Genomic DNA, 23,922 nt, shown 5'->3' with positions numbered 1-23,922 from the left:
TGAGCCTGGTGGTGGGTATTATGGAGGGCACATATTGCATGGAGTACTGGGTGTGGTGCATAAACAATGAATTCTGGAACAATGAAAAGAAATTTTTAAAAAAATGTAAATTCTGTAGTAAAAAAAAAAAAAAGCTAAAACAACAGCTACCTATTATTTCACACAGTTTCTGAGGGGCAGGAATCTGGGAGTAGCTCTGCTGCATGGCTCTTAGATATCAATAAGCTGCTGACTGGGACTACAGACATTAGGCTATATTGAGGCTGGACAATCTGCTTCCATGTTACTCATGTGGCTCTGAGCAGACCCCAGCTTCTCAATGGCTTTTGGCCAGAGGCTTCAGTTCCTAGTTCTGTGAGCCTCTGCACAGAGCTGCTCATTCCATGGCAACTGGCTTCCCCCAGAGTGAGGGGTGAGATGGAAAGACAGAGGAAGAAGGAGAAAGGGAGAACAGAAGCTTCCTTTTCACCTCTTCTATATGCCATTGTTTCCACAGACCAGCCTTGGTACAATGTGAGAAGGGCCAGCACAAAGGTCTGAAGCAGGGTGAGGCCCATTGGGGGCCATCTTAGAAGCTGCCTACCATGGAAATCCCCCAATAACCTAAAACTGTCCTAAGTTTAACCTCTTCCCAGATCAGAAACATGACAATTTCTGACATATGTGTCCTCAGTTTCACCTGAAGATGGGAAGGGATTTGTATCTTGTCAGAACAATGACCCCAAGGCACTACATAATCAAAGTAATTCAAACTACTTCATTCCTCAAGTGACAATAGTAAGCCTATTCGGGTGAGAAGAACTTTCAACAAAAGCAGATTTTCGATTGCCCTCTTTCAATAGATCAAGTAATTAATAACCCATAACATATTACTTTCTATTTCAGTTAGCCAAAATTCCATGAAAACTATTCATCAGCCTCTCTTTATCAAATATGTATTAAGATCCTTCCCTGAGTTAGACATTTACTTCTGTATTGCTATATAACAAACCACCTCAAAAGAGTGGATTAAAACAACATCAATTTATAGGATCAGAAATTGGGGTAAGGTTCAGCTGGGCAGTTCTGCTCTGTGTGGCACTGGATGGGGTTGCTTACCCAGTTGTATTCATGTGGTTGCAGAGGTGGGTAGGAGGTCCACAGAAGTTTCACTCCTGTGCCTGGTGTCTTTGTGCTCCCTCAAGTTCCCACCACCCACCCCCTGCTTCGGAAGATAATGGCCATAAGCTTCCACAGGGGATAACGGTAAGACTTCATTCATGGTGGTTGATTTCTAGGAGCAAAAGATGAAGATGCTACACCTTTTCAAGGCTTCAGCTAGAAATGGCATAGTGTCACTCCCACCTCATTTAATTGGTCAAAGTGAGTCACTTTTGGAAAATATAGCCTTTTGGGAAGTTCTCTCATGTCTTCAAATCTTTGGTCTAATGCCTTTGACCTCTAGACCTAGATTCAAAGGATTTATATGATTAGGTCAGGCCCACCTAGGTAATCTTTCTATCCTCAGGTCAACTGATTTGGGCCTTAATTATAGCTGCAAAACCTTTCCATAGTGGCACTTAGATTAGTATTTGAATGAATAACTGGGAGAGAGTGTGTACAACAGGGACTACAAATCCTTGGGACCCTTTTAGAATTCTCCCTGCCAAAGTGAGATAGCTGGAAAAATTTGAGCATTTGTAGATTAATTAATAGTACCATATCAGTGCTAATTTTCTGCCCTAGATATTGTACACTGGTTATATAAAATGTTAACATTAGCAGAAACTGGGTAAACAGTATGTGGGAACTCGATGTATTATTTTTGGAAGTTTTTGTAAATCTAAAATTATTTAAAATTAAAAAGTTTAACAACAACAACAACAACAAAAAAAGCAAGTCACCAGACTAGCCCAGATTCCAGGAAAAGGGAAATAAAGTGTATCTCTTGATAGGAACAGAGGCATGTGCATATAGGAAAGGAGTAATTGATGATGAACAGCTTTGCAGATCACCTATTATAAGCACCATGAGTAATGAAAATAATGAATATGACCAGTTCCTTTCTCAGAGAACATGTAATCTGGTGGGTGAGAGAATGTCTATCCAACAGATATTTACTGTGGGTCCCCTACAGAGTAATCATTGTGATAATCCCTGTAGATACAATAGTGATGAAGGTACCCACATGGATATCATAGTTTAATGGGAGAGAGCAATCAGTGACCAGTAATTATAACTCAGAGGTGATAACTGTTATGGTCAGGTAAATACAGAGGACTGAGATGGCAAACAAGATGCACGGATCACTTCCAGCTGCAGAGATCAGAAGAAGTTTCATTCACGGTTCGAGAGACAAACATTGAGCTGTACTTCCCTCTCCCCTCTACTCTTATGCACTGAAAATGCTCCAAATCAAAAGAAGTTATCTTCATGGTTCACTGCTGTATCTTCTCAGTTGGGGCAATGAATTTTTCATGGAATTTACTGACTGAGTAGTTTTTTACACAATTGAATATTTTCCTACTAATATAACTTTTAACTCCTGCTAGGGTCATCACTATCATCCTAGAATCTCTCCTACTTCCTTTTTTCTTTTTTTTTTGTCCCAGAAGACTCTGAAATGGAACTGGAAATGGGTGTCGCTCAGTTTCCAATCACCACTGATAAGCCAAGGCTTATTTACACTGGAATTTCTCTTTGGGTTTCAATAGTCTGCTGCCTATTGTCTAGCCTGAGCGATGCTCCTTTAAAATCCAAGAGCTCTACCTTCTCTCATTGTTCTCAGCAGTGGTCTTTGGGAAAGCTGCTTTGACCTACCTCATCAGCCAACTTTATGACCCCACTTCACCTTTCAAAAGAACAAAAAATAGAAGCTTGTATGTGTAAATTTACACCCAGAAAAAGTTGCTGGGGTGAGGAAAACATCTTAAGGTCCTATTTTGTAGAAGTACATCTTCTCAGGATTTGTAACACATGAGAAACTGTAGTAACCTCCCTTAGGTGGCAACCTGAGAAGACTTTTGTCAGGGTTTTGTTGACAGTGTCTGAACTCAGCTGATTCTCTTAGGATCCTTGTTAGTTTTAGATCATTTGCAAAGGTTGAAAAGATTTGGACTAGGGTCATTTTGCTTCTGATGTGTTTGTCCTTCACCCCTTTGAAGATTATAAAAGTTCAGGGCCCATAGCTTTAGGGACCTGATTCCAGGGTAGTATCATGGTAATAACAGCAGGTATCACTCAGTCCCACTGAATATGGTAGATTAGAGGATATGTTCTTCAGGAGCACCTGTCAGGCCCTCCCAGGCATGTTTTTTAAGTGAGTTGGTACATATAAGTCTCCTACCTAGAACATGCTTACTAAATGTTACTAGCATCATATTTAACCCCAGTCACAGAGCTCATGAACAGATCTGCCAGCATTTCTAAACAATTGCTGGTACATATCCTAAGATATAAAGAAGAATGCAATAAGAGTTCTTATTTTACAGGGATGAATAGAATAAATCTGTTTCCATTTTGTACAGGAAATTAAAGATAAATCTGACTAGTGGCTGAGTCTTCTTCCTTCCTCAACTGGGCCTATTCTAGATCTGAGTGCTCATGCTGTTGAGTTAATAAGCCTTCCCCCAGAAGTGCACTATGCAGATACCCACCATACTCACCTCATGTTACTGGGGTCACAAGAGAGTAGCTGTACAAAGCATTGTGCTTCCATTCCTGTCATCTCTCCATGGGTTTGTCACTGAGTTCAGCTAATTGAGCACTGCCTTGGCTTGCACCCTAAGCCCACATCCCTTCACTTAAGTTGTCCCAGAAAGTAAAGTTGGAAAACCAGACACCATGTTTGAGATTCAGAAGATGGGAAACATGGACCCAGAAGTGGAAGCCCCAGTGATTGGGTATTTCCAACTCTGTCATGTTTTTAAGAATGGGACACTAGTTTGCTCTTATCTCAGACCTTTGCTCTGTTTAGCAAATCAAACTGAGAAGATTCTAATCATTGGGCACTGTTTCCAGAGGTGACCTGTGGGGGTCATTGAACTTCTCTTCTGCCCTCTAGTCTATGTGGATGCTACTGCAAGCATGTTTGGCTGTATATATGAGCAATACTAGCTGGGGAAATATATCTCTTTCTTCTACCCCCAGAAATAGTGATTCTTTAACAGTCTCCCCAAAATGAATGCTACAAATTTCTTGACCCTCTCCAAAGGAAGAACACAATAATGTTCATTAATAGTATATTTCAAAGCTTCTGTCAAGAACAGCCAGGGAGTTCTCTGCAAAAATCTGAAAACATAAATCCAAGACCCTCAGGGTAAATGTGTGTTACACATGTTGCCATGTCTCATACCAAGAGAGGCTATGGAAATCTGAGCTTTTCCTTGGGAATCATAAAGGGGTAAAGGGGCAGAAAGACAGATATTTTCCAATGGCAGTTTCACGTTATTTTCTTTCACCATCTCAGTTGTGTATTCTGAAGCCCGGTGTCTTGATTCATGGTGAGCACGTGTGCAGCTCTGGGCAGGAGGAAAGGGTGCAGGTAATAGGATGAGGAGCAGGAAAACATTGTTGTTCCCATCTGTGTGGTCAGAAGCCAAAGAAACCAACTTGAGTTGAACAGACTGTCATGTGGTTAATTTGCAAAGAAAAAGAAAGGGCAAGGGAGGTGGGGGGTGGGGGGAGGAGCGGTATGTCAAAGTGTTCTTCATCCTATTGAAAGAAGAAAGCAAAGTTTGCTGTGAGGATCCACTCACCCTGTTTAACAGATGGCAAAACCAAGGTAAGGAAGAAGGCAGCATTCCCCTGGACTAAAATGCCAAGGTACAAACTACTCATCACCAACCGAGGACTGAGCAAGCCCATTGTTTCTAAGAAAGAGCAAGAAACTAAGGCTAAAGCCTAGTTGCTAGAACAGAATCACTGACTGTCATGCCCTCCCTCCCCTTCCTCTGCTGAAGGCTCAATAACTACAACAGTAGGATTCTATCACAAAGGCTGAACTCTGCTCTGTATTATATTTTATTTATTTTAGTTTTTTCTCAGGACTGAGGACATGGGACAGAGGGTTAGTAAGCCTGAGGGCTTGCTCACAGCCCAGAGTAGCATTTGGATTTCTCTTTCATTTCCTTCCTTAGTTTCAGGGAAAAAAAAGGGGGCAGCCAGTTATTTGAGAGCCGCCCCCACCAGAGATTAATTCAGAATTGCTATTGGAGGTAAAGTCACGGCCAGAATTATCACAAGTTTACCTTCCAAATCACTGAGCTAGTCCTATTTTTCTGAAGGTCAGTTGCAGGTTTGGGGATATAGGTTTGTGTAACAGGGATCTAGAACTCAGCAGAAAGAGGGAGAAAGGATATTATTACTGGTGGGGAAAAAAGGAAGGACTGGAGCTTCAAATAATGAGAAAAAAAGAAAGGTAGGAAAGGTGGTGGGGGGAAGGAAGAAAGAAAAAAATAGAGTTACAAGGTATCAATTGATCACTTTGAAAGTAGTAATTTTTCTGTCACTTCGGACACTCAAATAAAGACAGAACAGCCTCTGTACTAGTTTCCTACTGGTGCTATAACAAAATATCACACATTTAGTGGCTTCAAATGACACAAATGTATTGCCTTGTGGTTCTAGAGATCAGAAGTCCAACATGAGTCAAAAACCAGTCTCACTGGGCTAAGGATCAAGTAGGGGTGTGTTCCTCCTGGAAGCTCGAAGGGAAAGTCCCTTTTTCTTGCCCTTTTTCATCTTCTAGAATATACCTACACTCCTTCATTAATTTCCATTTCAAATCCAGCAACAGTTTTTGAAGTCTTTCTTACATCCCATCTCTCTGACATTGCCTCTTTTCCACATTTGAAGGACCCCTGTGATTACACAGAGCCCGCCAGGATAATCTAAGATAAGCTCCCCATTTCAAGGTCAGTTGATTAACAACCTTTATTCTCTCTTGCCTGGGACAGTGATATACTCACAGGTTCTGGGAATTAGGAAGCAGGTATCTTTGGTGGGCCATTATACTACCTACCACAGCCTCTCATTAAGAATGTTGCAAAGAGACAGGAGACTGCCAGGCCCTTTAATGTAAAGGTCTTAAGGAATAGGGGAAAAGAGCTATTTCTTGAGAAAAATTTTAAGGTGGATGAAATCTGTTTCCCAGGTAGTGTTTGAGCGCCTTCTAGAGCTCACCTTCCCTCTTGGCATCTACAGGTCAGGCTGGGTTCAGACTGCTATGGGTTCACCAGGGTCTCTAGAACAAATGCAACCTTGGGTTTGTCTGACCTGGGCATGCTTTCTCTTTTCATTTTCTGCTAATCCAATTTTCATATTCCAACTTTCATTTTTTTTCAAAACTCTCCCTTTTTTGTGCTTCCTTCCCCAATATGTGGAATAAATATGAGTGTGAAGTATTTGCGTTCATTTGTCTATAATACTTCTAGAGTGATGCTGGAAGACTTGTTTTTGGGTGTTGGGGTATATGTGTCTTTTGGAGTTGCTTTTAGCCCACTAACCCCACCACATAAATGTGTCCTGCACATAGACAGCCTGGTTTAAAAGTTCAGGGTCATTTGTGCTCAGAAGATAGCTTGGTATGTCTATATAGAGAAACTATTTAAGTATCTTATGAGAGTAACAATTTATAAAACATTCAACTCTGGTGTTGCTATACTAGAATTGTAAGAAGGAACACAACTTTGTCCTGATATCTGGGAAAACTTCTACACACCAATAGGAGAGCCTCTTGTGATGTGTTTTTGTTTTGTTTTGTTTTGTTTTGTTTTTCTTAACTGCTGTTTGGAATGGAAGTATGTATTTTTTTTTTAACTTTTTCATCTTCCCTATCAAATGATGACAATACCTGTCCTAGTACCTCAAAATAAAGAAGGAAAAGATGTGAGCTTGGTATTTTGGCCTCATAAGGATCATTGATACTACAGTGTTCAAGGTGAACAACAATTTTTTTAAGACCCACTACATCTTAAGAATCTCATCAATTATAAGGGCTGACTATAGCAGATAGTTTCCCATAAATAGAGGCAAATGTAAGAAGAATCTCATAATCTCAGGAACAAGATTGAATATGAACAGCCCAGGGTCAAGGTATGGAGGGTGAGTCATGTGCCTTTTTTCCCACTCATCTCCTTTGCCAGTTGAGAATCCATGGTGAGCAGTCAGAGGAGAGGTAGATCTAGAGAGTCTGTCCATCTCCAGGCGGCATTCTTTCTCAGAGTCCTGAGGATGAAGGCAGCATTAAGCCATATGGGAAAGTGATAGGCAAGACATACATGTACAAAGCTTTTCAAGCAGACATGTTACTGTTATGGGATGAAAGAGATAGAGGTGAAATATCAAGTTTAGATGACCCAGAAGTAGAGTGAATTTCCCTGAAAAAGGCTGAAAACAGGGGTCACGAAGTCTTCATGCAAAACTCCCCAGTATGGGGCTACATGGGTAAGGTAGCCTAATGACCTCATATGAAATAGCCCATGAGACCTGCTGTTCTTTTAAAATCAAGATTGTACTTCCAACTCCTAGTAGATGGATCAAAGACATAGGACTAGTTCAAGTAGCCGGACTAGTCACACACTAGTCACACATACTTGGTCGATGTTCATTTCTCTTCTTCTAGAGAAGCGTTCAGAATATCAGAGTGCATGCTGGAAAATACCATTTCCAGCATTTAACCAGATTAACCAGAAAATCATGGCAGCAAAAAGTTTAAGGACAAAATCAAGAGAAGGAAGACTAGTTGCTTATGGACACACCCTCAGTTCCAAAATGATTAACCCACTAAGTTTCGAAGAATTTTCTAAGTCAACCTCAGACACAAACCTGCCAGAAGGCAGGCCCTGACACACACTGAACTTGAGCATATGGTCTCTTAGTGGTGTGCTCAGCTGTGGGAATGTGTAAGAAAATAGGCCCTGATAATTAAAACAGCACATTTGTTTATAAGCATAACTTGATCTGGACATATTGCTAGCAATTTTAAGATTTTTTTTTTATTTATTTATTTGACAGACAGAGATCACAGGTAGGCAGAGAGGCAAGGCAGAGAGATGAAGGGAAGCAGGCTCCCTGCCGAGCAGAGAGCCCGATGCGGGGCTCGATCCCAGGACCCTGGGATCATGACCTGAGCTGAAGGCAGAGGCTTTAACCCACTGAGCCACCCAGGCACCCCATTGCTAGCAATTTTAGCCAGTGCATTGTTTCTTTCAGGACTAATTATCGATCTGAATGTGAAATACATTCTAAATTATTTCTCTCACTAAGTCAGGAGAGTAAATGCTTTCTGTTGGGTGATGAATAGGTTCAAAGTTCTCTCGGGTCATTTTGAATTGTGTAGGTGGAAATCTGGATACAGGATGACACTGGAGACAGTCACCAGTGGTAACTCTTTCAGTCTTGAAGGATTTCAAGGTTTTAAAGGCATTTTGTGACCCTGAATGATCAGTGTCCTCCCACACAAGGCTACCCAGATATTTAGGGTGATTGCTCACTAATCAAGTAATCTGCATTTCCAGATATCTACTTGGACCCATAGGAGGAATGATGAGTCTGGTTTTCAAGATCACGTGACTTTGCCAATTCTGTCATCTCGCCTTTTGCCATTTTCATCCCTGATTGTATAGACATGGAGGAATTTCATTTAGATGCCTGACCTGAAGCGAATGTCTCCAAATGTGTATCTAGCCTTTGGGGGAAAAGCACTGCAGAAGGCTTTACCCTTGTGGGATGAAAGTCTAACTCGTGGAATCACAGCAGGAGTGCTTCAGAATTAAATGTCCCCAAAGAGCAAAGCAGGGGGAAAATAGCTCTTCCAAGAATTAGTAGGCATTCTTCTAAAAAGTCCCATGAGACCTTGTGAGAAGACACATTTCCTATTTATTTGCAATCCTTGATTCTAGAAATACATGGGGCTCACGGCATGGACAAATGGCTCAAATCATCCTCATCAAAAAAGAACACTAAAGGAAAACCAGCTCTAAATCACAGTTTGAAAGATAGACACCTCTAACTTAAGTTTCAATTGCCACGTGGTAGGACATGAGACAGCTGCAAACTGTGTGCCTAATGGTTATGACTTCAGATCACGTTGGGATATTGATCAGGAGGTCACGTGATGCCTTGGTCTATACCTGGGCTTGGGGGACTGGCAGCCTGAGTGACAGTTTATCCTGGAACATAGAGTCAAAACAGTTGCCACCTTCTGGACAGAAAACGTTTTCTAGGCTTTAAGTTCTCTGATGAATACCTTAATATTTAAATACAAATACTTAATACTAAGGCATGATATATTCTTCTCCGGTGAGTGCTCAGATTACAAGAGAATGGTTTCCTTTCATTCCCCTATTATTTAAACATTATTCAATACATTTGACACTCATTTAAAAACCTATTGCATTTGTACTTGGCTCAAATTAAGGTGCTGATTAAAGAGCCGCTCTTTACCCCCTAATGCAGATAGATCCATGCACCTCAACATACAACGATGGAAATTGATTTTCTGCCACATATCATAAAATAATCAGGGAAATACAACATAAAGCAAATATTTACCCCCATGGGGAAAACGAAGCTCAGTTTTCCTAATGGACATCAGCAAAATCCACGGTTTAAATTACAGATTAACAAAGGACTCATGAGCTCAAAATTAAGTTATTCTGTTTAAAATCAATCACTGAAACTGTCATTCTGCTTATTGCTTTGACTTCCTAACAAAGGTTTAAATGAAGACTTTATGTGCAAGTAGAGAACGTCAAGAGATCTGCTCTTTTTCAGACCTGCGTAGGCTGGAGGAGCAAACGTTTAGGCTATTAATGTAATTAGAATGAGGAATGTATTTTTCCAGGAAAAAAAAAATCTTTCAAAAAAAAAAAAATTCCACAAATCCACAATTAATCTATTATCTGCAGTGGGGGGAGAGAACAGTAAGGAGTAGAAGGTGGGGTACAAAAGCCCTAGATGCACTGATACCAGAGCCATTCTGGGAGCGCCAGGCAGGAAATCTGGAATTACTCTAACTTTTCTTTGCAGAGGCAGGCACCAGAACTGGAGAAAAGGGTCCAGAAAGACGACTGCCTTCTCTAGTGAAGTATATTCTGATTGTGGTGTTAAGAGCATTTTCGGTCATTCGGCTTCATGTTGGGTCACCACTCCAGCACCGAGCAGCTCCCCAATGGCCCTGTCATCATATCCAAGGACCTCCTTCAGGATGTGCGTGGTGTGCTGCCCAAGCAGGGGGGGCGGCCTGGCCTCTGACATCTGGAACTTACTGTATCTCACAGCTGGGCCTGTCAAAAAGAGAGGAAAGTTAATGACTAACCCTAGGAAAATCATTACCCAAGCAGCCTGGGGTGTTTTCAATGAATGCCAAAAATATCACTGCCAGTTACAAAATGGTGGCACATTTTGGAAAGAAATCTATTTTTACATGAAGTTCTCTTGACTCGGACTCATCCAGCTGTGCGGTGGTCATCTGACCTGCCCATGTGGGAATGGGGGGTGGGGGACATGTATGTGCCTGGTGTATGCCAGTCCCACGCATAAGTGGCCAGTACTGTCACCAAGAATCTCAGAGGTTGTTCACTCAACTGGGTTGACTCTCTGCATCCAAAAGAACAAGGACCACAGGTACACGTTGTCTCTCTCTGAAGCTGGAAATCTGACCCCAGGTGAAGGTAATCCAGACATTTATTATTCAGTGTCTCCTATATAGACTGTAAAGTTTACTTCAGCAGGCTGCAGATCAACTAAACCACCACCAGACCCTGTTGAAGCCTTTTGGTGGCAGAAGAGGTATTGGGTGCGAGTTTCCCTGTCAGAGATCTGGGTTTGCAGGGTGCCGTGCAAGGAAGAGGGGATATTTATTGGCAGCTGTTGGCAGAGCACTGAGCCACTGTACATGGAGTAACTCAGACAGGACTCTCAACAACTACTGGAAATGGATTTTATGATCCTGATTCTTCACCGTATGGATGCGAAAGCCCCAAAAGCTCAAGTTCTGCTCAAGGTCACATGGCAAATAGCTACTAGCACCGGGACTCCAGTCCACATTCATTGGCACAGTCTGGTACTGAGGGCCATGCACTCTGTGTAAGCTCAGGGGCCTGCTCTTCCTTTCCCACTCTTCCACAGAGAAGCTGGCCAGGCACTGGGGAGGACAGTGTTTCAGTAGATTTTTACCTTTGCTGCCTCACTCAATAAATGGTATTTATGTTGGCTGTTCTTCACCTCTCATTTGATTAGGCTTCGGGAAAACAAATTATATAGTCACCAGAAGACTACAAAACAGTGCATTTCTATGTCATAAAAATGCTTCCAGCCTGCTCTTGATTTGGGGTGCAAAGCGCATGTGGGTAACACAAGGTCAGTGAGGAGAGCAGCAAATGTGCTTCAAGCTCTTCGGAGAATCCCATTAATAAAAGGGTACTGTGGTTGAAGCCACTGTTGGTGATAGAGAGAGAGGACACAGACCTCCCCAGACCATCAAGCCACACTTTTGCGTGACACACACCATCCAGTACAGACAAATGGCAACTTTCAACAGATGGCCAAATGTTTGCTTCTTTCTTCTCCTTGCCCTTTTTATTACTGTCTTTTTAAATCATTTTTATTTACTTATTTAATTTTTTTTCAGTGTCCCAGAATTCATTGTTTAGGCACCACACCCAGTGCTCCATGCAATCCGTGCCCTCCATAATACTCACCACCACGTTCACCCAACCTCCCATCCCCCCACCCCTCCAAAACCCTCAGATTGTTTTTCAGAGTTCACAGTCTCTCATGGTTTGTCTCCCCCTCCAAATTCCCCCTACTCCCTTCTCCTCTCCATCTCCCCATGCCCTCCATGTTATTCGTTATGCTCCAGAAATAAGTGAAACCATATGATAATTGACTCTCTCTGCTTGACTTATTTCACTCAGCATAATATCTTCCATTCCTGTCCATGTTGATACAAAAGTTGGGTATTCATCCTTTCTGATGGAGGCATAGTACTCCATAGTATATATGGACCACATCTTTTTTATCCATTCGTCCATTGAAGGGATCTTGGTTCTTTCCAGTTTGGCAACTATGGCCATTGCTGCTATGAACATTGGGATACAGATGGTCCTTCTTTTCACTACATCTGTATCTTTGGGGTAAATACCCAGTAGTGCAATTGCAGGATCACAGGGAAGCTATATTTTCAATTTCTTTTTTTTTTTTAAAGATTTTTTATTTATTTGTTAGAGAGAGGGAGAGAGAGCAAGCACAGGCAGACAGAATGGCAGGCAGAGGCAGAGGGAGAAGCAGGCTCCCCGATGAGCAAGGAGTCCGATGTGGGACTCGATCCCAGGACGCTGGGATCATGACCTGAGCCGAAGGCAGCTGCTTAACCAACTGAGCCACCCAGGCGTCCCTCTATTTTCAATTTCTTAAGGAATCTCCACACTGTTTTCCAAAGTGGCTGAACCAACTTGCATTCCCACCAACAGTGTAAGAGGGTTCCCCTTTCTCCAAATCCTCTCCAACACATGTTGTTTCCTGTCTTGTTGATTTTGGCCATTCTAACTGGTGTAAGGTGTTATCTCAATGTGGTTTTGATTTCAATCTCCCTAATGGCTAGTGATTATGAACATTTTTTCATGTGTCTATTAGCCATTTGTATATCTTCATTGGAGAAGTGTCTGTTCCTGCCTTCTGCCCATTTTTTGACATGATTATCTGTTTTGTGTGTGTGGAGTTTGAGGAGTTCTTTATAGATCTTGGATATCAGCCCTTTGTCTGTATTGTCATTTGTGAATATCTTCTCCCATTCCATGGGTTGCCTATTTGTTTTGTTGGCTGTTTCCTTTGCTGTGCAGAAGCTTTCGATCTTGACGAAGTCCCCAAAATTCATTTTCACTTTTGTTTCCTTTGCCTTTGGAGACATATCTTGAAAGAAGTTGCAGTGGCCGATGTCGAAGAGGTTACTGCCTATGTTCTCCTCTAGGATTCTGATGGATTCCTGTCTCACGTTGAGGTCTTTTACCCATTTCGAGTTTATCTTTGTGTATGGTGTAAGAAAATGGTCAAGTTTCATTCTTCTACACATAGCTGTCCAATTTTCCCAGCACCCTTTATTGAAGAGACTGTCTTTTTTCCACTGTATATTTTTTCCTACTTTGTCAAAGATTATTTGATCATAGTTGAGGGTCCATATCTGGGCTCTCTACTCTGTTCCACTGATCTATGTGTTTGTTTTTATGCCAGTACCATGCTGTCTTGGTACTGCTTTTTAGTAAAGCTTTGAAATCAGGCAATGTGATGCCCCCAGTTTTGTTTTTCTTTTTCAACATTTCCTTAGCAATTCGGGGTCTCTTCTGATTCCATACAAATTTTAGGATTGTTTGCTCCAGCTCTTTGAAAAATGCCAGTGTCTTAAACTGTACTTTTTACTGAAGTAGAGTTGACGCATGATATTACATTAGGTTCAGGCATACAACACAGTGATTTAACTAGTTTACCCATTATGCTGTGTTTGCCACAAGTGGAGCCAACATCTGCCACCACACACACATGGTACCACTGACTACATTTCCAATACCCCCTGACTCGTTCACTCCATAACCAGAAGCCCATACAACCCACTGCCCTTCACCCATCTTGCCCATCCTCCCCCTTCCCTCTGGCAACCACCAGTCTGTTCTCGGTATTTATGAGTCTGTCTCTGCTTTTTGTTTGTTTATTCATTTGTTTCATTTTAGAATCTGCATGGAAGCTCACACTTCCTTCTAAAGGCTCCAGTGTAAACTGTTTCCTCACAGGTGGTCTCTTTTCAGTCAAGGGTCAAGGGGAGGCAGGATCCACTACGTTCATGAAAAGGCTGATAATGTTTTGGGGATGTGATCCTTATTCACTGTTCTCCAAGTCTGTTCCAATTTTGACATTAATTAAAACAGTTTTAACCTAAAACATGTTTTTCAAAAGAAGGATGCCGCTGAATGAATCAATGTCATGTGACTTCTTCCTACCTGAATGACCTGGAGTGAGACTCCCAGGTGGAAAGAGTCACTTGACTACACCAAGAATCTGGGCTGGACAATGCAGCTGGGATAATGCGGGTGGTCCCAGCATGGCAGCTGCCATTTTGTCAGAACTTAGGGTGTGCCAGCCAGTGAATCATCATGTCTGAGAAACCCTCACAAGAGACATGGACTGACACTGGAGGTCACAGAGGCTTCGGGTACAAGGGTTAGAGTGAAGGTTCAGGTTAGGGAATGAGAATAACCTGCCCAACATCACACAGTAGGAAGTAAGAATTAGTTCCCAAGTTTGTTGGGTGCAAGAACGTAGGTTTTTAAACAAATAATAATTTTTGAGATGAAGTTCACATGGCAGAAAATGAACCATTTAAAAGAGAACAGGGGCACCTGGGTGGCTCAGTGGGTTAAAGCGCTGCCTTCGGCTCAGGTCAGGATCTCAGGGTCCTGGGATTGAGCCCCACATCGGGCTGTCTGCTCGGCAGGGAGCCTGCTTCCCCCCGCCCCTCTCTGCCTGCCTCTCTGCCTACTTGGGATCTCTGTCTGTCAAATAAATAAATAAAATCTTTAAAAGTGAACAATTCAGTGGCATTTCATAGTCTCTATGCTGTGCAATGACCACCTCTTTGTAAGAGTTGGGAGACATTTTCATCACTCCAAAGTCAGACTCTCTATCCCTCTATCAGTCTCCCTCAACCCGGCCCTCCCGTGAACCGTTGGCAACAACCACGAACTTCCTTTCTGTCTCTGGAGTCATCTATTCTGGATCATTTATATGATTGCATATAAATGGAATCATACTTATGTGAACTTCTGTGTCTGGCTTCTTTCACATAGCATAATGTTTGAGATCCATCCACCTAGCAGCATGGATCAGTACTAAGAACCTGGACTTTGAGCCTCCATGCAGTGACGGTAAGAGGGAATCTTCGGGTACAACCACACTACTTGTGTTACTCCCACTAAACACTATATTTTCATAGTACCTTCTAGACCTACCCCAAAGACTCTGCTACCAGTACAGATGAGAGGGATTTAACATTCTGTGCAAAAAAGTCCCATTTTTTCATAAAGATTTTATTTATTCATTTGTCAGAGAAAGAGAAAGAGCATAAGCAGGGGGAATGATAGACAGAGGGACAAGCAAGCTCCCTAATGATCAGGGAGCCCGATGAAAGACTCAGTCCCAGGACTCCAGGATCATGACCTGAGCCAAAGGTAGACCCTTAACTGACTGAGTCACCTAAGTGTCTCACAAAAAAGTCTTAATTCAGAATGGTATTACTAACTGCCATTGACGAGAATGGTATTATTAAAGAACTAGGATGGTATTGTTTGTTTTTTAGACTTGTTAGCATTAAGGCACTTGGGAAAATACTGTATATTTGGAAAGTTTATGTTTCTTTAAACAATTGTATGTTATTAAGGAAGCCATATCACAGTTTAATAAATTGTATATAATAAATTGTATATATCTATTATACATTAAATATATAATTTAATAAATTGTATATATGCTTTCCCATAAGCCCCTTTAGAAACCAGGTATTTTGCATATGGTTGAGTTCAGAAAGATTCTGAAGTTGGGGTTCATTCATGTAATTTAAGATCAAAGTATGGAGTATATACATGTACTGTACTTGAAATTTTCAAATTGTAATTTTTATACATTTTTAAAATATTATTTTGCCATGTGGGTTATTAACACACAAAATAAAATAAATGTAAATTTATAGTTAAAATAAACAAAATTTATAGTCTCTTATATATATGCATGCAATGGGACAAATAAAGGTGATATCCAGATCCCAGAGAAAGCTAAGTTCTCATGAGTCCATTGAAATCTCCTGTTCTTGCAGTCCTGTGCAATAATCCTATGTACCAGGGACATCCCTCCCAGTGTAGGCTTTGCACACAAGGAATAAAGGCCTTTTAAAATGCATTTGTCTCAAGAAGTACAAAATGTTTGGCATAATTATTTACATCTAAGGTCCAGAAAGAATGAATAATTTGATCTTCCATCAAAAAAAGATGAGCAGATAAGTCACATGTTCTTAAATTACTTTTTGGCAAGTAACATCTATGTTCACATATGCTTTCAAACACTTGCAAGCTGTGTAATCTTGAGAATTCTTAAAGTCCCTGAGCCTCAGTCTATACATTTCTAAGACAAGGTTGACAATACATACCAAGGGTTGGTTTGAGCATCTGAGTAATATAATATGGATGATATTCAATATCAGCAATAATCAAAGAAATACATGTGAAGATAATAATAAGGTAAAATTTTGTTTATAAAATTATCAAATCTTGTGGTTATTTTGGTTTAAGAGGTCAGTGACTGGTAGGAGTGCAAGTTGGTACTGTCCTCCTGGCAGGAATTTTGTCAACTAAATATGAAGAGATTTAAAAGTGTTCCCACACTTGAATGGAGAAATTCTGTTTTAAAAATGTTCTTCAGTGGCTTTAATCAGGATTTCACAAATTCCATAGTCAAGGATCTACACAAATTTCAAAATATGCTCAATACTCTTAATACCTATCTGCTTCCCACACAGTTTTCTAACTTCTAGGTTGTAAGGGTTCTTTGTGTGTTATTCTGTACATTAAAAAAAAAAAAAAAACCTTTAAGTTCCCAAAGTTACTTTGTTAGGAATAGTGTTTACCAACACATTCCTTCATATACTGTGCCCATGGGTCTATCTCCTGACCCTACCTTCCAGATGAAAAGGTCACATAGCTGTCATATTGAAAAAATGTTTGGAAAATATGTCCAACACTTAAGCACTAGTTATATAAATTACAGTGCATTTAAATGAAGGCAACCTGTATGTACAGTAATTTCACGCTGTATTTTGGGTGGCTTTGAACACAAACCACTCTTTCCTGAAATGCCACAGACATAAAAACTTAGAAACTAACACATATAAAAGTTTATGAGTGAAGAGAATGGGTGGTAGCATCACTAATAAATGAGATATTTCAACAAATTTAAGAATGACATGGACAGGATAATGCCGATATGTTAAAAGAGGTAGAGGAAGATGAAGCCCAGTATATTCTACAAGGTGACTGAGAGGAAGGGGGTGTTAATAGTCCATTTCACCCCCAAGAAGTTATAATCTTAAAATCAGTGATTATGAGAGGAACAGGTCTTAGAAGAGAAGTAGGACAGAAAGCAGAGAGATTGTGTCAGTTTAGAATAACTTACTAGTTTGTACTAGCAACTAGAAGAAAAATGAAGCTTGCTTTCAATTTTCTTTATGAAAATGGTATTAAGCCTACAATTGCATATCCACACAAATGATTAATCAAATATGAAGACATGTTCAAACTTTCAAAGATTAAGTAAGTTTACCAAGTAAGTTACTTGATGTTAAATCCAGTAAAACATGGGAGTAAATAATAGAAAGATAAAATTTTGGTACATGGTGGGAACCAACCAGGGAGTGCAGGGAAGGAAGCCTCAAGATCATAACTCAGAACTGGACAGTCAATAAGGTAGAAATGGAAAAGGAATGGAAACTCTAGGAAAAAAAAAAAAAAAGAAAATCTGTGTAAAAAAATGAAGATCCAAATATGAGGCAAATTATAACATGGCAAGATCTTAAGTGGCCAATGGAATATAAACAAAAAAACTCCAGTTGATTTGATGCCAAGATCATTCAAGTAGGGCATATTACTTGTTCATCTTCTATAATAGAACTAAGCATTGTGTATTACATCATCTGTTTAGTTGTCTGTATCTCCTATGAGGGCAGGAAAATGGCAATTGTGTTTGCTCATGTGCCCTCTATGCTTTTCACTGTGTTACAAAATGAAGATAATGGTAACCATCCTTTCTTAAAGATCTATAATGAGTGTAGATTGTGTTTTTTATTTGCATTATCTCATTGGACTTTTCAACTTATAAGATAGAGACCATTGTAACTCTCTTCCCACCCCCCCCCTTTTTTTTAAAGAGAGAGAGAGAGCACACATGGGTGAGGTGGATTGGGGGAGGAGAGGGAGTGGGAGAGAAAATCGTTTTTTTTTTTTAATCATTTTTTTAATTTATTTTCAACATAACAGTATTCATTGTTTTTGTACCACACCCAGTGCTCCATGCAATCCGTGCCCTCTCTAATACCCACCACCTGGTTCCCCCAACCTCCCACCCCCCAACCTCTTCAAACCCTTCAGATTGTTTTTCAGAGTCCATAGTCTCTCATTGTTCACTTCCCCTTCCAATTTCCCCCAACTCCCTTCTCCTAACTCCCCATGTCCTCCATGCTATTTGTTATGTTCCACAAATAAATGAAACCATATGATAATTGACTCTCTCTGCTTGACTTATTTCACTCAGCATAATCTCTTCCAGTCCCGTCCATGTTGCTACAAAAGTTGGGTATTCATCCTTTCTGATGGAGGCATAATACTCCATAGTGTATATGGACCACATCTTCCTTATCCATTCATCCATTGAAAGGCATCTTGGTTCTTTCCACAGTTTGGCAACCATGGCCATTACTGCTATAAACATTGGGGTACAGATGGCCCTTCTTTTCACTACATCTTTATCTTTGGGGTAAATACCCAGTAGTGCAATTGCAGGGTCATAGGGAAGTTCTATTTTTAATTTCTTGAGGAATCTCCACACTGTTCTCCAAAGAGGCTGCACCAACTTGCATTCCCACCAACAGTGTAAGAGGGTTCCCCTTTCTCCACATCCCCTCCAACACATGTTGTTTCCTATCTTGCTAATTTTAGCCATTCTAACTGGTGTAAGGTGATATCTCAATGTGGTTTTGATTTGAATCTCCCTGATGGCTAGTGATGATGAACATTTTTTCATGTGTCTGATAGCCATTTGTAGGTCTTCATTGGAGAAGTGTCTGTTCATATCTTCTGCCCATTTTTTGATATGATTATCTGTTTTGTGTGTGTTGAGTTTGAGGAGTTCTTTATAGATCCTGGATATCAATCTTTTGTGTGTACTGTCATTTGCAAATATCTTCTCCCATTCCATGGGTTGCCTCTTTGTTTTGTTGACTGTTTCCTTTGGTCTTGGATCAGAAGAATAAACATTGTTAAAATGTCTATACTGCCTAGAGCAATCTATACTTTTAATGCCATTCCAATCAAAATTCCCCCGGTATTCTTCAAAGAGCTGGAGCAAATAATCCAAAATTTGTATGGAATCAGAAGAGACCCCGAATTGCTAAGGAAATGTTGAAAAACAAAAATAAAACTGGGGGCATCACGTTACCTGATTTCGAGCTTTACTACAAAGCTGTGATCACCAAGACAGCATGGTACTGGCATAAAAACAGACACATAGACCAGTGGAACAGAGTAGAGAGCCCAGATATGGACCCTCAACTCTATGGTCAGTTAATCTTCGACAAAACAGGAAAAAATATACAGTGGAAAAAAGACAGTCTCTTCAATAAATGGTGCTGGGAAAATTGGGCAGCTATATGTAGAAGAATGAAACTCGACCATTCTCTTACACCGTACACAAAGATAAACTCAAAATGGATAAAAGACCTCAACGTGAGACAGGAATCCATCAGAATCCTAGAGGAGAACATAGGCAGTAACCTCTTCGATATCAGCCACAGCAACTTCTTTCAAGATATGTCTCCAAAGGCAAAGGAAACAAAAGCCAAAATAAACTTTTGGGACTTCATCAAAATCAAAAGCTTCTGCACAGCAAGGGAGAGAAAATCTTATTCTGGCTCCACACCCAGCATAGAGCCCAATGTGGGGCTTGATCTACAACTCTGAAATCATGACCTGAGCTAAAATCAAGAGTGGGAGGCTTAACTGACTGAGCCACCCAGCCTCCCCCACAGAGCATAATAACTCTCATTTTTATGGATCAGAAAACTGAGGTCCTCTAATTTTTTTATTCCCTCCCCCACAGTTACTTTTTCATTCAAAGGTAAAAACAAAGAATAAAATAAGTTTTAAATTTTAAAAAACATCTGTAGGTCACAGGTGAACTCTTTACTTGTAAGGGATGATTCATTAAGGTGTTTAAGAGATTCCAAATACTTGTGTTAGGTATCATAGCAGGTTCTGAAGGGGAGGCCTCCATGGTTATCTAGTTCACTGCAATCCCCTAAGATAAGAAAGAGGCAGGAGAACTGAGGTGCTAGAATGTCTCTCCAGCTGACTGCCCCCTCAAAGGAGGAGGCCCATTCCACAAATGAGCTAGTTATTGACAAAAACACACTATCCTTAAAGTAGGTTAAAACAAGTCTGAGCATTGAGTATGAGAATAGAGCTGTTTAAAAATTTGATATATTTTAAAGATAATAGACTTTACTGCCCAGCAATTACAAGTATCCAAACAGGTATTTTTCTATGCAACTTATTGTGAGGTGATCAGTGTTAAATATCAGTTTTCATCATGTCTCCATTCATGTCTTCTTGACCTTCTTCATTTTTCCTTCCAACTGCATGCTTTGAGGTAAGAAAAAAGTTTAACAATGATAGTTATGGACTTGAATATTCATCTGCATCTACCTATACTCTCATCGCGTGCAGTTGTGCTCCTAGTGGTTTTATCAGAGCCACCCTCTGAGCAGTTTCTGGAAAACATCAGAAGGACCTTCATTCATCTTCACCTCAAAGGCTCTGTTGCACCTGGAAGAGCCCAGCAACTGGCCCACGGGTGCAGCCGCTGGGAGGGCTTGGCCGATGGTGCTTCATGCAGCCTCCTCCTTCGGCGGCCGCGTTGAAAAGAAAGCACAGCTTCTTCAACCAGGCATTTTAACTGAGGTCCTTTAAAGTGTTAGTTGGTTTGTCTAAGGTTATCCAGCTAAAAAAATACTAGCACTAGGACAAGATCTCCTGTACATCAGGTTCCATGGTCCATGGTCCATGCTCTATCATTTCACTTAAATTTGTTGAACTAAAGATAGCTAACAGTTAAAGATTGTTGAATAAATATCATTTATGTCATTTTAATTAATTTAGCCTCTAATTAACTCAACATATAATTTTTTAACATCTATCCCTGCTCCAGGATCTTGGCTCTATGACCTAGATATGTATTAGCCAACATATCTGGTCCCTACTCTGGTGGAATTTATATTTTGATTTGGGAGACAGACCATAAACAAGTCAACGCATAAATAGTTAAAAATTTTATAGAAATTATAAAATTATTTAAAATCTAGCTGGAAAGAGGAGAACATCATAGGCAGAGTGGGGAGAAGCCAGGGTGCCAGGAAAGGACTGTTCTAGACAGCATGCGTTATAAGGGCAAACTGATTAGATGATCCCTAGGCTGAGTTCTAAACTGATCTATCTGTACCACTAGTGGAGGAAAGAAGATTGCAGGCAGCATGAACAGGTTTGTCGTTCAAGAAACTCAAAAAAGATCCAATGTGGCTAGAACAGAATTTAGTAGAAGCGAGGTTCTAAATGCAGTTGGAGGGAGAGACAGAGTAGAGCATGCACAGGAATTTAGAAGTTATGGTAGTGATGGGGCACCTGGGTGGCTGAGCTGTTTAAGGGTATTATTCCCGGTTTCAGCTCACGTCATCTCAGGGTGGTGAGGTCAGCCTCTCGTCCAGTTCCTCCACACAGCATGGGGTCTACTTGAAATTTTCTCTATTTCTCTTGCTCTCCTTCTGTCACCCCCCAACTTGGGCTCGCTCTCTCTCTCTCTCTCTTTCTCAAATAAATAAGTAAAATCTTTTTTTAAAAGTTACAGTAGTGAAGTTGGATCTTATTCTGGGTTCCATGGAGTTTTGAGAGCAGTAACAGCACACTCCCGTTGCTAGGCAGAGAATGAGGCTGTTCAAGGCTGCTGTGGGTAGATCAAAAAAGGTGGTGGTGGCCCGGACTAGGATTGGTGCCTGGAGAGTTTGAGAAAAGTGGATACGTTTGAGAGCTATGCCGGTGATAGAATGACAGGATTTGCTGATGGATTACATGGACCAGGGTAGCTGTGAAAGGAAAGAAAAGGATCAAAGGAGAAACCTGTGTTTCTGGGTTGAAAACTGGTGGGGCCATTTGCCACATAGGAAGACCGAATGAATTGTATATGGACAGGTTTTGGTGAAAGCAGAAGTCAAATTCTCTTTTGGACATGCTGTTTGAGGTGCCTATGAGACACCAAGGGCAGAGGGCATGTGAGCCTTTAGCTACGCAAGTCTGGAATTCAGGGACAATTTTGGGCCAGGACATATAAATGTAGAAGTCACTTACCATCTGAACATCCATATTCCTAAACACTATATTTTCATGGCAACTGTATTTATTCCAACATCCTTGATGCTGAAGATTTTCTTTTAAATATTGTATTCATTTATTTGAGAGAGAACAAAATGAAAAAGAGCATGAGATGGGGTGGGGGGCAAAGGGAGAGGGAGAAACAGACTCCCTGCTAAGCAGGGAGCCCCATTTGGGGCTCAATCCCAGGACCCTGAGATCATGACCTGAGTGGATGGCAGATGCTTAACCAACTGAGCTACCCAGATGCCCTGATGCTGAGGATTTAAATCAGTTGTTTAGGCAGTCTTCTCTCTACTATCTAAGCTCTATATCAATATCTACTGTGTCAAAATGTTTTGTATCCACAGGAAGCAAAATAAATGAATAAGAAGTTGATCTCCATAGCTGGTAATTTTGGAGAGAAATGCATTCCTTTAAAAGAGAGTCCATATTCTTGGCCTTAAACAGACAAATTCCCATTGACTTGACAGCTGAAAATAGGGCATTTTTTATTTTATTTAAAAATGTTTTTAAAGATTTTATTTATTCATTTGTCAGAGAGAGAAAGCACAAGCAGGGGGAGCAGCAGGCAGGAGAAGCAGGCTTCCCACTGAGCAGGGATCCCGATGCGAGACTCCATCACGGGACTCTGGGATCATGACCTGAGCTGAAGGCAGAAGCAAACGACTGAGCCATCCAGGCACCCCGGACATTTTTATTTTGTAAAAAACCATGAACATTGTGCCCACAGAAAGGGGCACAGGGAGGGAAACTGAGTCATAGCCACTAAGGGATAAACTAAGGTGGGGAAGTCTTTCTTCTGCTTCAATAAAGTCAAACAAACTAGAAAACACTGAAACACGTGCCCACCGCAGCAATTCACTTGTTACCAAATCCAGAACTGCAGGTGCTGTCCTTTTGAAAAAAACCACCTAGTCTAACAACTAGAGGTCAAGGCCCTGAGTATCCTCATGCCCCTCACCAGGAAGGGTGCGGGTGGCATAGCTTCTAGGCTTGCCCACCTCTAACTGAAGACCGTGCGTGAAATGCCCAGGGAATCCCCTGGTTCCCTCAGGGATGGATAGTCTATAGGATTCTAGAAAAATTCTAGGATTCTTGTACTTCAACTTCTGTGTATGCCCATTCCTGAGAGGCAGAATTGATAAACTGCATAAAAATCGAGAGTTCAAGAGCTGGTGGGCCATCACAATGCAAAGGCAGGTAAGAAGGAGTCCTAACACAGTCTGTAACTCATACATGGGAACATCTGAAATCAGGACTTAGTGAGTCCTTGCTGTAAACCAGGCCTGGGGCTGAGTGCTTTCTGGTTGTTCCCTAATTCAGTCCTCACAATGACCTTAGGCACTTTTAAAATATTCATTAATGCATTTTATTCCATTATCACAGAAGAGCAGCATGGAACTCCAAGAGGTTATGAAATGTGTGTAAGGACATACAACAGATGTCCACATAGATGTGTTGACTTCGTAGCTACTGGATTTGAGAAACAATACATCAAGGTAATTAAGAGTGTGGGTTCTGGAACCAGAGCATGTGGCTTCCCATCCCAGCTCTACCTCCTTGAGTCTTCGACAAATCTACCAAAGCCTCAGTCTCTTTCTCTGTAAAATAGGAATGATAATGGCATCTACCCTATCAGGTTGTGAGGACTTAGGAGAAAATTCTTAGAAAAGTACCAAGCACACAGTAAGCCCTTAATACATGCTAG

General features: G+C 40.9%; 1 protein-coding gene across 2 annotated transcripts in view; it reads right to left on the bottom strand.

The window, feature by feature from the left end:
- Positions 1 to 9,832: 9,832 nt before the first annotated feature.
- The window catches only part of LOC111157075 (succinyl-CoA:glutarate-CoA transferase), a 775,701-nt gene continuing 761,611 nt past the window's right edge, over positions 9,833 to 23,922 (bottom strand). Inside the window, exon 14 of one of the 2 annotated variants that reach the window (XM_022518296.1) lies at positions 9,833 to 10,268. In XM_022518296.1, coding sequence (XP_022374004.1) covers positions 10,105 to 10,268 — 164 coding nt within the window. In that variant the 3' untranslated portion in view covers positions 9,833 to 10,104. The remainder of the gene's footprint in view (positions 10,269 to 23,922) is intronic. The other variant, XM_022518298.1, reaches the window with a different exon arrangement.

Source organism: Enhydra lutris, unplaced genomic scaffold (assembly GCF_002288905.1).
Source record: "Enhydra lutris kenyoni isolate GAN:26980312 unplaced genomic scaffold, ASM228890v2 scaffoldscaffold51, whole genome shotgun sequence".
Taxonomy (NCBI): Eukaryota; Metazoa; Chordata; class Mammalia; order Carnivora; family Mustelidae; genus Enhydra; species Enhydra lutris.
This window is presented reverse-complemented; position numbering and strand designations above follow the sequence as displayed.